The 17,116-nt window shown below is 36.9% G+C and overlaps 1 protein-coding gene across 3 annotated transcripts in view; it reads right to left on the bottom strand.

Annotated features, from left to right (window-relative positions):
- Positions 1 to 113: 113 nt before the first annotated feature.
- Csde1 (cold shock domain containing E1) overlaps positions 114 to 17,116 on the bottom strand; it is a 35,904-nt gene continuing 18,901 nt past the window's right edge. For 2 of the 3 annotated variants that reach the window (XM_051199181.1, XM_051199183.1), the window contains 16 exons: positions 16,919 to 17,011; positions 16,204 to 16,301; positions 13,858 to 13,939; positions 13,433 to 13,561; positions 13,191 to 13,316; positions 12,321 to 12,533; positions 10,694 to 10,834; positions 10,434 to 10,598; positions 8,544 to 8,651; positions 7,670 to 7,845; positions 7,085 to 7,197; positions 5,364 to 5,483; positions 3,537 to 3,715; positions 2,745 to 2,908; positions 1,791 to 1,923; positions 114 to 1,396 (listed from right to left, as the gene is read on the bottom strand). In XM_051199181.1, the coding sequence (XP_051055138.1) occupies positions 1,349 to 1,396; positions 1,791 to 1,923; positions 2,745 to 2,908; positions 3,537 to 3,715; positions 5,364 to 5,483; positions 7,085 to 7,197; positions 7,670 to 7,845; positions 8,544 to 8,651; positions 10,434 to 10,598; positions 10,694 to 10,834; positions 12,321 to 12,533; positions 13,191 to 13,316; positions 13,433 to 13,561; positions 13,858 to 13,939; positions 16,204 to 16,301; positions 16,919 to 17,011 (2,088 nt within the window). In that variant the 3' untranslated portion in view covers positions 114 to 1,348. The remainder of the gene's footprint in view (positions 1,397 to 1,790; positions 1,924 to 2,744; positions 2,909 to 3,536; positions 3,716 to 5,363; positions 5,484 to 7,084; positions 7,198 to 7,669; positions 7,846 to 8,543; positions 8,652 to 10,433; positions 10,599 to 10,693; positions 10,835 to 12,320; positions 12,534 to 13,190; positions 13,317 to 13,432; positions 13,562 to 13,857; positions 13,940 to 16,203; positions 16,302 to 16,918; positions 17,012 to 17,116) is intronic. The other variant, XM_051199182.1, reaches the window with a different exon arrangement.

Genomic DNA, 17,116 nt, shown 5'->3' with positions numbered 1-17,116 from the left:
AGCGCCCGAGTCCCCGCCCCAGCCACGTGGGCCCAAGACCTAGCAGTCTTGCAGCTGGCCGCACCCAGTCCCGCCCCTCCCATCCCGGTTTCAATAATGAAAGCGCTGGGTGCTTGTGTCTCAAAAATCAGTAAAACTTTATTCGCTTCCATTCTTTCGCCATTAACAGAAAAACGGAGAAAGCAAAAATGTCTTGTGTTTACAAAGATAAATGGCCTCTTTACCCAGAGATCAAATACTCAAACGACAACGGGGAAGATGAAAGCGCCCTCCCCACAACCCCTGAGCTGACTCTTGTCATCTATAGACAAAAAGCCTTCACTCCACTTGCCAGAGACCCTGTTTGGGGCCAATTCAATGGGGCAGAGAAATCAGGCCAATCCATTCCCGTGATACAAATTTGAACAGAAGCTACACCAAGGATCAAGTGCCTGTATTCAACAGGGCACTGGAACCAGGGGGCTATTTATAAAAAAAACAGGATTCATTTCAGGCACAACTTTTTTATTATTTTTTTGTTTGTTTTGTTTTTAAATCAGTAAAAGAAACTGGGTCCTAGAAGCTGCAGTGATCTAAGCAGCAGCAATTTTGTGCATTCGTCTTTTGTTTAAATATGTTTAAATTATCACACTGCTGGCACACTTCATTTGCATGAAATTCTGCACCATACATACTAATTGTAGTAAAGTTATTTACCCCCCATCCCAGGAAAAAAAAAAAAAAACCTACTCTTACTCTGGAAGATAATTTTCACTGAAATGTAATCAAACTCGTTAAGTGGATTGTGACAAGATTATAAATGATATGAAAATAACATTTTAACATTTGGCCATCAACTTAAGAAAATCGTTTGCTATATAAATTTTTGTAATTTTTTAAAGGTAATATATTCTACCTTCATATGGTCCTCAGAATAAAAGCATAATGAACAGGAAAGGAAAAGAATGCAGCTGAGTGCTAAGTAATGAAGGTAGAGTATATACTGAATAGAGTGCAGAATTTCATAGGGCCAACAAGGTAACAGTCTGTATTGTTCATTTACACAGGCGAAGTGGAATTTGCAATTACCAGTTGCGTTAAATGCACCAAATAAAGCTCCTAAATTGATACTATAAGGCGCCACCTTAAGTTTCCCAGGCTGCAACTGTGCATAATTTTAAAATGGTTTCTTAAATTTATTTATTTTTTTTTAAACATAACACGAGGAAGGTGTTAAAACTGGTGTAATAGCTCAATAGAATAAGTATTCCAGATTGTGGGAGGGATGAAGAGAAAGATATTCAGAACCCTTCACCAGAATCCCCCCAACTTGACCATAGTGGATTAATGATGTGCTTTGTGGGTGTGGTTAGTCAATGACACCAGCTTGACGGATCTTTCTTTCTGCACCAAATCCCTGTGAAGACATAAACCAGTTAAGAATTTGAGTGTATGACAATCACAATGTGAAATTCTAACAAACTATGAGAAATTTAAATTATCATATCCACTACAAATTCTCTCCTAAGAGTAAAAAAATTTACGAAGTAGGCCTGAAAACAAGAAATATGCTTGTTGGTGTGATGGCACACACCTATAAATCCTACCACAGGCAAAACAAGAAAAGAGTGGGGAGTTCAAGGCCACTCTTCTACATGTGACCCTGTCTCAAAAGGAATGAAAACGAGCTTCTTTTCAGAAAGCATCTACAGGGGAAGAATCAATGTGTCAGGAAACCCTAACCAGTGATAAGCAATCCTTGCTTGAAGTAGTATCAGTTGACCTCCCTCAAATCCCCAAAGGAATCATACCATTGAGTTATCTGGTCCTCTTGGCTGACGAAGAACCATTAGACGAGGAGCACTGGCATCATCCAGGGAGATATTCTTCAAGCGATTGACCAATCGATCAGGTCGAGGAGCTGCAACAGCTTTGGGGCCTTCACTGTAAGTATGAAAGTGAGAAAAACCAACAATTGCTGGGAAGAAAGCAATCAGTGAGCAAGTTTCCTACCCAAATGACTCACATTTAATGAGAGGGACTCTTGCCTCAACTTAGCTGGCTAGCAAGACAAGACAGACAAGTTTGGTTATATACATTTTTCTCAGCTCAGTTAAAACTGGATAGGTGTTGTGACAAATTGTTTTCAGTGAGACCCTATACTTGTCTGCAGAGAGACTAATTCCACAGATAACATAAAACAAAGTAACATGGAAAACCTTTTAAAAGTCTAATATAAACACTTCTAGATTTCTATCTTTAAAGGGACCAATGTTGAGATTAAAAACCCTAATAGCATGACTCACAATGACTAAGGTATAAAAATTAGACATTTAAGCAGCATAGGCCTAGAAATGACTTGACAGAAAAAGAGTGAATAAGCCAAATTTCTTAAGAATTATGTAACCTTTTAATATTGAAGATCAGCACACATTCAGTGCTAACACATAACAGTACCCTACACAAGTGTGTCTCAGAGACTCAAGGTCAGATAATAGATACTAGAGACAGAAAAAGATATGGGAGACGGCACATGTCAGCAAGCACAAGGTCAGCCATGAATATAAAGTTCAGACCTGTCTCAAACCAATGACTAGAGTCAAAGGCAAAACTAGATAATGCTAGAAGTAGAAAATAGTACCTAATAAACCTAAACAGACAGAGTGGAAAAGGAAAGAAATCTGGCAAAGCACAGATTACACAAATTGGGGTAATGAACTCAGGGCTGTTACTAATCCAACCACAATAAATAAGCATAAACTCACCAGACTCGCCAAACATTACAGGCACTGCATTTCCCAGTGCGCTGATTAAGAATCACTGAGAATTCCACCTCATCTCCTGCCTGTAACTCAATGCCATCCTGAACTTCTTTCACATGGAAAAAGAGCTTCTTGCTATCTCCTACTTCATAGTTAATAAAGCCAAACTAGAAAAAGAGAACACACACACAGAATTTACAATGGAGAAGACATACTACCAAAAGAAAAAGCACTTCATTTTGAAAGATAGTGCTAACTCTAATTAGAAAGAACTTATACTGATGAGCCAAATTCAGCTGGGTGTAAAGTTACACCTTTGAGATGATTGCCATTCATCTTATAATAAGCTTGACTAAGATAGTACCCACTGAGTAATTATTAATAAGAACTCTTATTTTTTTCCTTGTTAATGTAGCCACTTTCCCCCTTGTCTTCCTCCCAAAACAATATAAAAAAACTACAGGAGTCATGTTGAGTGGTGGTGCACACCTTTAATCCTCCCTCTCCCCAGGCCTGGTCTACAGAGCAAGTTTCAGGACAACCTCCAAAACCTTAGAGAAACCCTATCTCGGAAAACAGGAGTCAGGCATGGCAGTTTAATCCCAGTACCCAAGAGGGCGAGGCAGGTAGATCTCTATGAGTTTGAAGAGAACCTGGTTCACATCATATAGTGAGTTCCAAGCCAGTCAAAGCTATATAGTAGGGGGAAATTTTACATTAATATTGGCTGATGACCTTTTCTTATCAACATTATAAAAGGACAGATGCTGATCCAGAGACACAGCACTTAATTACCTGATCTTTCACACACTCCACAGTGGCCCTACGAAGGGGTGTGATATTGTAGGCCATAGTTTGTGCATTTTGACCAAGGACACACAACTGGAACTTGACACTCTCCCCTTTCTGCAGGCAATCCCCTTTGTTGGCCATCCCAACTATGCCAAATGGATACACTTCACCTTTCATATCCCCTATAAGCAAAGTAACACAAAGTCGTTATCGTAATTTTTTTAAACATGAAAAGTTTTGCCTTAAAAGTTAATAGGAACCTTAAATGTTAAAGATTAACATGGAAGCAGATGACAAAACAAAAACAAACCCAGATAGTTCAACTAACTAACTTCTAAAATTATGAACCAATCAGCCAGAGCTGGAGAGATGGCTCAGCCATTAAAGGCTAGGGTCACAACCAAAAATATGAACCAACCAGCCAAAAATACCGACAAGATGGCAAACTAGCAAGGCATAGGTAAATCAATGCATACATCTGTCATCCAAAATTATTTATGATCCAGATTCCTTTCTCTTAAGAGGTCAGGGCTTATAATCAGGCTCTTCCCACGTGTTCCAATCCCCCACCCCCGTTCTGCCCGTTCTGCACTGTAACAATAAAGAGTGACCTGGAGACCAATGCAAAAGAGAGAAAGTAAGTGACCTGCTCATTGACTATGCATTCAGACAAAGCTAATAGATTAGCAACAGAAATAAGCTATAGAGCAACAAATGCTTAGTTAACCTATTAATAATTATAAGGCTGAGACACAGGTCCCAAATGTTTGAAATAATTCCAGCAGACTAATCTGTAAAGAGGTACAACCATTTTTAAGACGTCTATGATTTATAGTAATCATAGACTCTCCCGAGGCTAAAGATACCACCGTCTTTTTAAAGATGAAGAAAATGAACTAGCATTTAATGTTAAAGTACCATGGGGGGAAAAAAAAAAGCTGGGCAGTGATCCCAGCACCTGCAAGGCTGAGGGAGGAAAACTCTTGAGTTCAAGGCCAGCTTGGTCTACAAAGTGAGTTTCAGGAAAGCTAGGTCTGTCACACAGAGAAACAAAAACCCCGTCTCAAAAAACCAAAACAGACAACTGACAGACAGCACACGTTAAAATTAGTAGACCACATATCTTTTATTTGTCAGGCAGAGTATAACTTGGGTCACAAAGTCAATTCCTATTTGGAGGGCTATGATGGGGCAGGGAAAATTGAACAGTGGAATTCATGTAGAAGGACTTTCTAAGAACCTCATGTGATAAAAAAAAAAACTGGTTATCAAGGTTCTTTTCTTTCTACAAATGAACTTTCTCCCTTAATTTCACATTCTTTCTAGGACATCTTTATGAGACAAATCATCATGTGAGTGAAATGTTTCAACTACTCCATTATTTAATCCTGTTATCCTAATCATTCAGCATTCCCTACTACTTCTATTACACTTACTTGGTGCACACTTTTCAAATAAACTTGGCCTTTATGTGTGGTGGCTAGTGGGAAAAAATAAGTACCAAAACTTTGATTGCTTGGAGATGGAGAAAGCCAAAACCTGGAACAGAACTTCAGGAAGTGAAGTATTCACAAAACTGAATGGCTATTAACTGTATAAATGACTAGAGGATTTAAAAAAAATATTACCATTCAACATTAAACATTGACATTTGTTTAGTTTAATCCAGACTGATATCATTTTCAAGGAACATAGAAATAATATTAAGCATAGGAAGAAACAGTCCTTTTAAATTAAGTTTCCAAAAAAATCTGAAAACAAATGCAATATTATTTGTATCATATATTAAAATCTTGTTAGTGCTCATTAGAAGGAATGGACTGTGCTTACCCTCCTCCACAATCTCAATCATTCCTTGGTATTCAATCTGTGTTGGATCAACACCTCTCAGAGGACGAATGACTTTACCAGAATAGATGGTGGGATTAGCTTCTTCAGTAATGCCATTCACTACAAAACAAATGCACACATAATTTTCACTCAGTAATGTTAAACTCTGATAGAGGGAATGCAAAAAATACAAGCCCAATGTGCATATGAGGTGAATGTTTTTTGCTTAGATTTTCAAGGATTTAAATTATTATTTCTAATTATATGTTATGGGTATGTCTCTGCAATGACTGTCGTACTGTGCTATAAGAGGGCATCAGATATGGAGCTGGTTTATAGAGAATTGTGTATGAACTACCTGAGGTAGGGGCTGGGAATTTAGGTCCTCTGAAAGAATATACATTATTATGCATATAGTTTTAAGCACTGAATGACCTTTTCATCCCATTTCCTCCCTTCTCCATGCCCAAACACCTGCATGAACACCCAATGCATGATTAGTTTAGGCTGACTTAGAACAAGATTTTACACCTAGTTGAGATTATAGGGAATGTGAAGCCAGTTTAATTCCTGAATAATTACTTAAACATAAATGCTTCAAAATGCCATTAAAGATGCCTGAGTTTGGCAAGTAACTCAATTAGTTTGGTATAACAAACACTCCTATTTAAACATGTTTTCTGAGCCTGACATGGTGCTACACACCTTTAATCCCAGCATTCACAAGGCAGAAGATCTCTGTGAATTCCAGGATAGTCAGGGCTACACAGAGAAACCCTGCCTTGTAAAATGAAATCAACCAACAAATAAACAGATAATTTTGTTATTGTTACTTCTATTTTCTACCCCATGGGGTAGGGAGAGAGAACCCAGCATAACAGACCAGGACTTGTGTGGTTTACTCATAAGTATTATCTCTAGGGCACCAAACACATTGTGTATTAGGTATCTGTGGAATCAAAATGGACGGTATTAGCTGTCCTACATCTAGGCTTCAAGGTAAAGTATTATTTGGGAAATTTAGATAAAGAAAGCCAAAATGGCATTGCAGGCTGTGTAAAAACAGAAGATGCCAGAGCTATACTTTTCAGGTGCTAGATAGACCCTGGGCTCCACTCCCAACATGAAAGCGCACTCCCCTAAAACTAGAGACCCTAAACAGCTAAAATTGTCTTCATTTTCCACATTTAGGCCTATAATTCACCGAAGTAATCTACCAGGAGAATCTATTTTCCTAAGCGCATTAAGATGTATTTATATATATAATACATTTCTGGGATTTAAAAAAAGCCCGAGGGTGTTTAAAAAAAAAAAAAGGACATTTAATACGATTCCCAAAAATGATCAGAACTGCATTAATTCACCTTCCCCATCCCACTCCTAGTGTGTGGCAAATACTCTAGGAAGCTAAAGCCAGTGGTTCTGAGTTTGAGCCCAATGTGATCAACACAGCCAGTTCCAGGCTAGCCACAGAGAGAGAGCCTGCTTTAAACTCCTACAGCTCCCAAATTTAAAATGCCATCTTATATGTTACCCAAATCACAAAAACATGTCCAGAAGTTTAGAAACCCAAGGTAGGAGTAAAAACATGGATGTCTTGACAAACAGCCAAGGTGGACTGCTGCTCTGGCATCTGAGAGCAAATGTTATCTTATGCTTTTCTCCCACCCTATCTATTGTCTTCCAATCAAAGCATAAGATAAGAAATCACAATTCATTACCTGAATGAGTTTTGTTTACTTTCTCAGCACTGACTTTATTGCCTTTGCCTTTGGACAAGCTGTATTCAACCATATCTCCCAGTTCCAGGCTATCAACATCACCAGAGAACTCACTAAAGGGAAATGAAAAAAAGAGTGACATTAAAAGAAGCCATTACTACTACTAACATCAACAGTTACTCTCCTAACACTCATGACAACTCTGCTTACAATGAACACGGTTTTAAGGTATTGATTCATTAAATGCTTAAACAAACAAAAGAAAGACCACATTAATGAGGCTGGCTCTGATTCAAAGAACCCACACTTTACACTATATGCTATAACTGTATCAAATCACGTCACTCTGGTACCAATATTTACAACAAAACTAATCTTTATTGAAGAAGAAATATGGAAAGGCAGGTTAAGTGCATATTTATCTCTTTGGCAAATGACTAACTTCTATATATATCATGCCATAATTACAAATAAGAAAATTGGGTCTCAAAAACTGTAATTATCAAAAAGTATCTACTGATTAAAATTTTGAAACTCTAATGCAAAAGAACATGAATAGTATGCTACCTAAAAGGTATTCCTTACCTATAATGGAAAAATATTTCCTTATCATGATTAGCTGTTTCAATAAATCCAAAATTATCTTTCAGAGTTGCCACATAACCCAAGAGCCTTTTGGAGTTAGAATTACGACCTAAAAGTCTCACACAAATTGCAATCTGCTGTCCAGGCCTCTGTTTGTCACTAATACTAAATTCAACCTACAAAAAATAAGAAGATCATTAGTACCATTGTCACTCCCACATCAAATTCTGTAACTCTAAAAAGGAAACCCAGAACACCCCACATCATGCTTGTTGTTTCAGATCTCTTTTGGAATTTCTTTAATAGAATAATTTCCAGAAAACACTGGATGTTGCAACTCATTTTTTTCATAAAGGATTAAGTTTTGCCCCTCAACTCTTTGTAGTCTTAATCTCTCTAAAACAAGACTGTCTGAAAAAGGAGGCAATATAAATCTTTGGCATAATTTTATACTGGCTCTATTTTAGTAAGTACTTTAAGCTTGGTTGGGGTCTCTTGTCTATTGAGTGCTAGAGTTACAGGTGTATCCACCTCACCTGTCTCTAAAAACAGCTCATGCTGCAAGGCAGTGGTGGTTCAAGCCTTTAATCCCAGCACTGGGGTGGCAAAAATAGGTGGGTCTCTAAGTTCAAGGCCAACCTGATCTATAGAGCAAAATCCAAGAAGTCAGAGTTGTTACACAGAGAAACCCTGTCTTGAAAAAACAAAAAACTCATGCCTAAAAAACTCAGTTTCGGTATGTTTTAGAAGTTTACAAGACCCTGTTTTATTATATACTTAACCTTTCAAGTACTAAAAAATACTTCACCCAAGCTTAACAAAATTTAAAGTATTCATTAGGCTTCATGATCAAGATGAACTTTTCTTTTCTTGCCTTATCTCCTATTTGAGGAGAAGTAGATCCTTCCACATCCTTGGCTTGAAAAGCAATAGTCAGTTTCACCCCACAGTCATCATAAGCAATAATGCCATCTTCTGCCTCCTAAAAAAAAAAAAAAAAAAAAAAAAAAAAAAAAAAATATATATATATATATATTACAAATTCCTCAAGAACACTAACAAATTATAAAAAAGGAAGAAAGAATTAACTACAGAACTTAGAAATCCTTAACACAAAGAATTGGCAGAGCCACAGGAATTTACTCCAGGACACTCTAAATAATACAAGACAGAAACACATGAATAAAAGGTGCCTGCCTTCACTCAGAACTGCCTCAATCTACTATCGCTGAGCCTCTTCTGTTTTATCAAAAATTGAGTATGTCATTTCCCGTCATGAGAAAATGTTTGCAGCATGAAGCTTAGCCTTCTCATGAAGACTCTTTAATATTCCTAATTAGCAGATGAAGTATCCTCTTTACAGTCCTACAGTACTTCAATGTTTGGCCACTAGTATCAGTGTGAGAAAAATTAATTTGATTTAAGAACTAGCACAAATCAAAGCACTTGATAGAAGGTAATGATATACCAGCATTCCCACACTAATAATAATTTTCACACAATTTATATACAATCTGTCCACAATTATCATTTTGTGGTTTAATACCATTTTTATGGGAATAATGTCCACACCTCACTGCTATTACATAAACAAAGCCAGTTTACTTTGTGTTCTTCAGCAATCCATATTTTTATGATTATTTATACATTAATTTACTAAACATGAGTAATTTACCAGACAGGAAATTTGTATTAGCGAAACTATCTCCACTGTTACCAGGAAGTCTAAAGTTAAATAAACTGCAATACCAAACCAGTACAATGGTCCCTTCCTTGATGGTTATTTTAAAATGATTTGTTTTCTAGTAACTCTCTCATGTACCTTATAATAGACTATCTCATTTAGTGTTATATTAATAGCAATTTTCCTCATGTACATGTCTAATAAAGTCCAAGTTCATCACTAAACATAGCCATTATCAATGTTCTCCCTCAACTAAAACCAAAGAAATCCTCCCTGTTCCCTTTTTCTAGCTATACCTCCTTTCTGTCAGAAATGCCCTTTTCTATCTCCACAAATTAAATGCCAGTACCTGAACAGAACTTTTCCAGACCTTGCCAGTTATTTACTTTGCCAGAGTACTCTCACAAACTTGCGTATTAATGGCCCAACATGTATGACAGAAAACTTTACATCTAGCAATAATCATTCTGCACACATATTTGTGAGAGCAGAACTTAAGACTTCTATATAAACAAACTTGTTAATAAATGGGAAATACAAATACATGAATGTGATATATCCAATATGAAAAACTTTAATTACTATAGAGGTAAAGGCTTTTGATGAATGGTTCTTAAATGAAGTTTTGCCTTCCACAGTTCATTTGGCAAGACATAATGGGAAGAAGCAAGGACACTGACTAAAACATCCCACTTGTGAACTGTGGAAGATGCTGAAGCTAAGAAATGCTAATATTAGATACTTTAAAAACCAAGTTTGTCTGAATGCTCTACACAGCTGAGAATAACTCTGAACTCCTGATCTTCAAGCCTCTAACTTAGAAGTGTTAGAATCACAGGCCAGTACCATCATGGCTTATGCAGAGAATTAAAAAAGGAGTACTGGCACAGCCAGGTGGATTTTAGTGAGTTCAAGGCCAGCCTGATCTACAAAGCAAATTCCCAGACAGCCAGGACTGTTACAGAGAGAAACTGTCACAAATCATCCCTTCCCAAATGGAGACAATGTTTTATTATGTGGACTGTCTCTCTGTAATCAAAGATAAAAGACATGCAAAACAACTGATCACATAACACTTGCCTTGTCTTTGCCTTTATTTGGGCTTGTGGTTTTAGGATTGCAAAAAGTGGCTTCTTTTTCTACAGTGCCCAGAAAACGATGATCTGAATGGGAATGGAATGAAACCGTGCCCTTGGGAAGTTTTTTAATCCTAATAGCATGATTTCTTTGGGCAGAGAGCATATCCTACAAATGAAACAAAATTAACTTTAAAATTATAAAACAGACAGCAGAAAAAAAAAAAAAAAATCACCCCTCAATCTTCCCCAACAACTACTCACAGGAACCACAGTAAACTCTACTTCATCTGCAATGTGGAGCTGGTTCCCATCTAGAATTTCACTGAAGTGGAAGAACATACGAGCATCACGATCCACACACTTGATGAAACCAAAACCATCTCTCATGGCAGCAATCACACCCTGAAACCCAAATAACATTTTTACTGGTTGTGCAGTTTGTCAAAACCAGAAGTTCAGAGTCACCATCAGGTTGAACTTATATATTCAAAAACCTAATCTGATTATATCAGTTTAGGATTTTTTATTTATATACAAACTAATTTCAACATAGTAAATACTATTTTTTTTTTAATAAACCCAATGTCAAATTTCAACTGCCCACCTACATGCTGCCTGACCAACTTTTAAAAATGTATTTTAACCCCAGTAATTTTGAGAATTTCCAGGTGCCTCTCCTTGGTAAATGTACATCGTAAAAGTCTTATAACCATTTATACACTGTATTTCATAAAAAGCCAAATGACAATACAAGAATTTCAAATATTTACTCTTATACCTCATAACAAAATCAACACTTTATTGTCACTTGAAAAGCTTGTACGAGTTTAGGCCTAGAAAGACTTAAGATGCAAAAATCAGAATGTAATTAATATTTTGTTTCCTTTAATTCTATATGAAAATGCAGGCTTTGTGGATCACTGTATCCACAGACCTTGGAACATGCAAGATGCTCATTAAAATTAAATCCACGTCAATGAATTGCACATTGATCATTTACTGCAGTGGTAGATAACTACTAGAATTTTGAATATGACATGAGTATTTTGACATTTAATCCTTGTCAAACTCCCGATGGTAACCAGGATACTTCTTTTTCACCCTTTTTCTTTTCTTCCAAACAGGGTTATTCTCTATGTAGCTTTAGCGTCTGACCTAGAACTCACTGGGGAGGCCAAGTGGCAGGTAGATCTATGTGAGTTCAAGTTCAGCCTGCTCAATACACAGTTCCAGAGAAATCCTGTGTCAACAAACAATGAACTAACAAAAATTATGTTTTTACTGAAAACACCGAGGCATGCTACCGATGGTATGATTCCAACAACACTAAATACAAACTATATTTTAAGAAAAGTCAGTCCACAGAAGGTTTTAAAGATATATTTGGGTAACAAGTTAGGCACATACCATTCCTAGATGTACGCTCATTAAAATTATGCATAGCATTATCGTAAGGGAAGTGAGACCTATTGAGCACAGCTTAACCTAGTGTTTACTAAATATCAGAGGAAATCTTAAGAAAACATACTTCACATTAAATTAACAATTATCCAGATTTCCAATCTAAACTTAAATTATATGTATTTCCAAGATAAAGAGTGAGAAAGATGTTAAGCTCAGACTAATTCAAATATATGGTTCTTAGCTACTTAATAAGGTACTCAATAAGAGTCACTAGCTCAACCTAGTTCCTCGAACAACTTGGAGGAACTGGCTCTCTCCTTTCATCATGTGCATACTGGGGCTTGAACTCAGGTTGTCACACATGGAAGTAAACATCCTTATTCACTAAATCATTAGCCTAAGAGTTCCCAGTTTATAGCACAAATCAAAATCTATCAACGAACCCGAAATGTTAGATAACAATCCAATCACACTAAACACTTACCATTTCTCTGGCTTCATTAGTGAACTGAAATGTATTTGATAGAACCTCTATGTTGGTTGCTCGTTCTAATTTGTCACGTCGGTCTGTTGAAATATTAAACCTAACATGGTCACCTTCCAGCAGGGTCACTTTGGATTTTGTGTCTTTGTCTCCAAAGGGAAGTTCTTTAGGAATCACAAAGTCAACTTTGATTCGTCCTGGCAATGGATCATTCTGATGAGAAGGAAAAACGATTTTAGCTGGAGATTTCTCATCCTTTTTAGCTCTAAGTCAAACAAGAAGAACACACAGTAAATAGCTTATTTATAATATAGTACCCTGAAAGGGGGAAAAAAAAGTGCTGACAATATAAAGCCCAATATGAAAGCTTCATGATCTAAGGTCCCATGACAACCATAAAATTAAACACTGCAGTCAAGATTGTTCTATGATACCAAAAAATATTAAGGAAAAACATTTTTAGCCTTTTATATCCCCTATTTAACCAGCAATGACACCTCTCACTCTACATCCCTATAAATTAACAGATGGTAAGAGGGGTGACTGGAGAAGCAGCAGCAACAAAAGCAATCCAACATAATAAAGATCTTTCCCAATGTAGGTAATGTACCTTTTGATCTTAATTACCCAGTAAAAAACACACCCATCAACATGCCATTCATTAGTTTTGTCTTTTCTTTCTGCAGCACTGGGGACCCTTACATGTTTAAGACAGTCCTGTGTCATTTAGCAACACCCTTAGTATCTCTTTAATTTTTTATACTGCTACTATACACAATTTATGAATCAGACTATAATTTTAGTGTACCCCCCCATACTATTGTACTGCTGACTAGTCAAAAGAAGAATCTTCTGATAAAGACAACTCACCTGGTTTTTACTGGGTACTTTTGGGATAACTTTGGTTACAGTTCCTTCAAAATGTTCAATGCTAATATCTTCAAAAATGACTGTTCCTTGAGGCAATAGTCTGACATCTGTTGCAACTTCTTTACCCTAAGTCAAGAGGTTGGAATGGGCAAGGGGTCACATAATTTTAATTGTTTCCTAATCATATAATCCACTATTAGTATCAAAAGGCCAATGACCAAGTTAGTGAATGAACATCTTACATTTCTGTCCTTGATTGTGAATTCCACATCATCTCCAGGCTGTAAGGTTTCTAGGTCACCTTTAAATTCACTATAGTGAAAGAATATCTCTTTTACAACATCACCTCGTTCAATAAAGCCAAACGCCTCCTAAAGCAAAAAGCCCCCCAAACACAAGAACATTACCAATCAATATTTAAATGTATGATTACAATTAAAAAAAAAAAATCAGTAAGCATTATGTTAAGATTATACTTTAGCCCAAACAATACAGCTTGGTAAAGTCTACCTTTACCAAGACTTTCAGAACTAGCAATCAAGGAATGTATGAAACTCAGTTTAAGTTAATAACGAAATGGTTTTAAAGCAGAAGACAGGAAAACCAAGAAGTTTGGGTTTGTAGTACAATGCTTAAAAGCAGTTCAAAAACAAGAGCAAACAATTACCTTCATGGCGCAAACTACTCCTTGACAGCGAGCTTGTTTCTTTTTCAAAAGCATAATGTTACGAGCACTTACAGCACCAGTGCTGGAGAAGAAGAGAGAGAAATCAAGAGTGTTAAATATTTGAGTTGGGTTACAAATTACTGAGTCAAAAAAAAAAAAAAAAAAATCCCCTAGTCTTAAAAATTCTCTCATTAAGAACAAAAGTAAGGTTTGATATCTGACCCTTCTATATATGGGGAGAAAAAAAAAAAAAAGTGCTCAAAATCTCATCTTTTCTAACATTAAATTCATGGGATTCTTTTTCATGAATTTTTGAAATACTTTTTAAAATTAAAAAACAAAGAAAACTTACTTGGGTATATGATGTGTTACTCTACTTGACAATTCTCATTCTCTCTCCTCTCTCTCCCCCCCTCCCCCTCCCTCCCCCTCCCTCTCACTCTGTCTGAAACAGGGGATCTCTGGAGCTTTGGAGCCTATCCTGAAACTAGCTCTGTAGACCAGGCAAAGATCTGCCTGTGTCTGCCTCCTGAGTGTATGCCACCACTGATTGGCTCTACTTGGCAATTTTAACAGAAGAACTGAAATAATAACGAACTTGAATACCATCAAAGGTGGAAAAACTCTAGTTTTACAGTTAGGTAATCTGAGTATTTGTGGTAAGAATTTTAAAAAGTCCATTATCAGTAAGTGATAAATTTAGTAGCCATTCCTTTATCATTTTTTGAGACTGGGTTTCTCCATGTAGCTTTGGCTGTCCTGGAACTGACTTTGTAGACAAGACTGGCCTTGAAGAGATTATCCTGCCTTTGCCTCCTGAGTGCCATCTTATTTCTGCCCTCCAAGAGACAGGATAGTTTTGAAAATGATATTCACCCTATTAGAACTGAAAACACAACATCACATGTTGCTACACTACCCAATCTTTGAACAAAACAATACTAATACAAACAATAGTAATATAAACTCAAGTTTATTCCAAATACAGTGTGGATTATATAATAGTATTACTGGGGGGGGGTGTCAATATTCTAAAAACAGCTGTCTAAGGTCAGACAAATTACTTCAATGCTCTTTTGAGGACTAAGAACTAAGTGTAGGTACTGGAGAAATTGCTCAGTAGTTAAGAGTGCTTCCTGCTTCTTTCAGAGGACATGGAATTAAAACTTAGTACCCATGTGGGGCATGGGTGTGGCTCACAACCTGTAAACTCCATCCAGGGGATATGATGCTTTCTTCTGGCTTCCTGGGGCACTGTATGCATGCAGTACAAGCAGCTATGCACACACACTAAATAAATATCGGACATGGTGCCGCACCCCTTCACTCCTAGCATTCAGGAAGAAGCTCTGGGTTTGAGGCTAGTCTAGCCTACATGTTGAGTTCCATGACAGGGCTACAAAGAGACCCAACCTCAAGAAATCAAACAAGAAAGTACAAGGTGAAATATTTAGTACAACTCTTTGGCATAGATAAGAAATTTTTATAAATGAAATAAAGCTTTCAGTGGCTTCTGTCTGAAACCCATTTTATCTATTCCCCAGTTATGTACTTCATATTCAATTAAAATGTTTGATCTAGGCAGGTGGTGCTGGCACATGCCTTTAATCCCAGCACTCGGGAGGCAAATCAGGCAGATCACTGCAAGTTCGAAGTCAGCCTGGTCTACAAAACTACAAAGAGAAACGGTGTCTCAAAAAAACAAAAAGGTGAATGGTCTAAAATTAGTAATATAGAAAGGCACAATCCAGTTTCATTTTTTTCTAGCATTCCAACAACTATCATTTGCCTCTTAAGCCAGGCAAGAAAAAAAAACAGTATCTAGATTCTGACCTCCTCAATGTAATTTGAGGTCATGTCCAAATCCCTGGCTGATCTTTATCTTACGGACTAACTCGAATCACTACTAGTACTATATTGAACAAGAGCCCACTATCTCTAGCACTTACACAACTCTAATCTTACTCCCTCCAAGTTTTTCAAGGATCATGCTCCTACAGAACAACTCTAACACAGCTAAATCAAACTTCTAGCCATTTCTCCCAAAATGTCATGATACATCTCTGACCACACCTTTCCACATTTCTTATTTGACTTTTCATTGTTCTCTCAAAACTAATCTGAAGTATTGGTCCTTCTTCAAAAAATCTTCAATGGATAGGTAGTTTTCATAAATGATAATGTTAGCCCCAGCACTACTTCTTAGGTTTTTGAAACAGGATCTAACCTAGCTCAGCCTGGTCTACATCTCCTGATCCTGCCTGCTTCAACCTTCCAAGTGTTTAGAACTACCTGGAGGGTACACCTTCACACCTGGCACTCACTTCAAAATAAGAATGAACTTACTGTTTATTGTTATCAATTACAAAGTTAATTTTATCTCCAGTTTCCAGCTGAACATTCCCTTCCACATCTTCAGAGGTGTAAGTCAGATAAAAAACTTCCTGTGAATTAACAAGCCATTATTATTATCTCGGCAGGATGCATGTTTACTGTACAACGTTATTTACTTAAATACTTTTTATATTGGAGTTTTAAAGCCAATGTTCTTAAGTTATATGCAGTATGGCAAGTAAGTTGTCTTATTTATAAACACACTTCCCCCTCCATGGTGCTGATGACTTCTGTGAGTCCACAGCTGAGCAGCAATCCAAGTTCAAAAAGCTTTTACACACGTGGAAGCGTTTGCCCAGAGACTGTAGTTACATTTCAAAAAGACAATTTTTATATAAGGCATTCCAAATAAAAAACTGGAGTTAGTGCTTAAAAGGACAGAAATAAATCCCCCCTCCCCACAACCCACCAAAAAAGTGATTTAAAGGAGCATTTTACCTTAATGTTCTAACTAAGGTCACACACTTGGGCAAGCTAACACACTTGGAAGCCCTATGGATTTTTTTCTTTAAAAATAATTTTATTATGCTGCACTTGAAGCCTCTTAAAAACCAAATTTAAAAATGATTTTAGCAACTAGCTTACGTTTTCTACTTTGAATTTTAAAGTACGCTTATAGATCACATGATGGATCAGGCAAAGGTTTAAGAAAAATACACAAGTTTACCCCATTACGTTCGTAGCATACACTCCCTGTTGGACTCTGACCCGGGGCAGCTGGAGATTTACTCTCTAAGTTGTGAGGAACAGCGCACACAACCTACCAGTCAAAAAAAAAAAAATTTCCATTGCTAATCATTTCAGGAGCAGCACTGTGCAATATAAACTGAGTTCTAATATCCTCTATACTATACACAGGGATGCA

This window comes from Phodopus roborovskii, unplaced genomic scaffold (assembly GCF_943737965.1).
Source record: "Phodopus roborovskii unplaced genomic scaffold, PHOROB, whole genome shotgun sequence".
Taxonomy (NCBI): domain Eukaryota; kingdom Metazoa; phylum Chordata; class Mammalia; order Rodentia; family Cricetidae; genus Phodopus; species Phodopus roborovskii.
The sequence above is the reverse complement of the archived record's forward strand: the minus strand, read 5'-3'. Positions and strand labels throughout refer to the sequence as shown.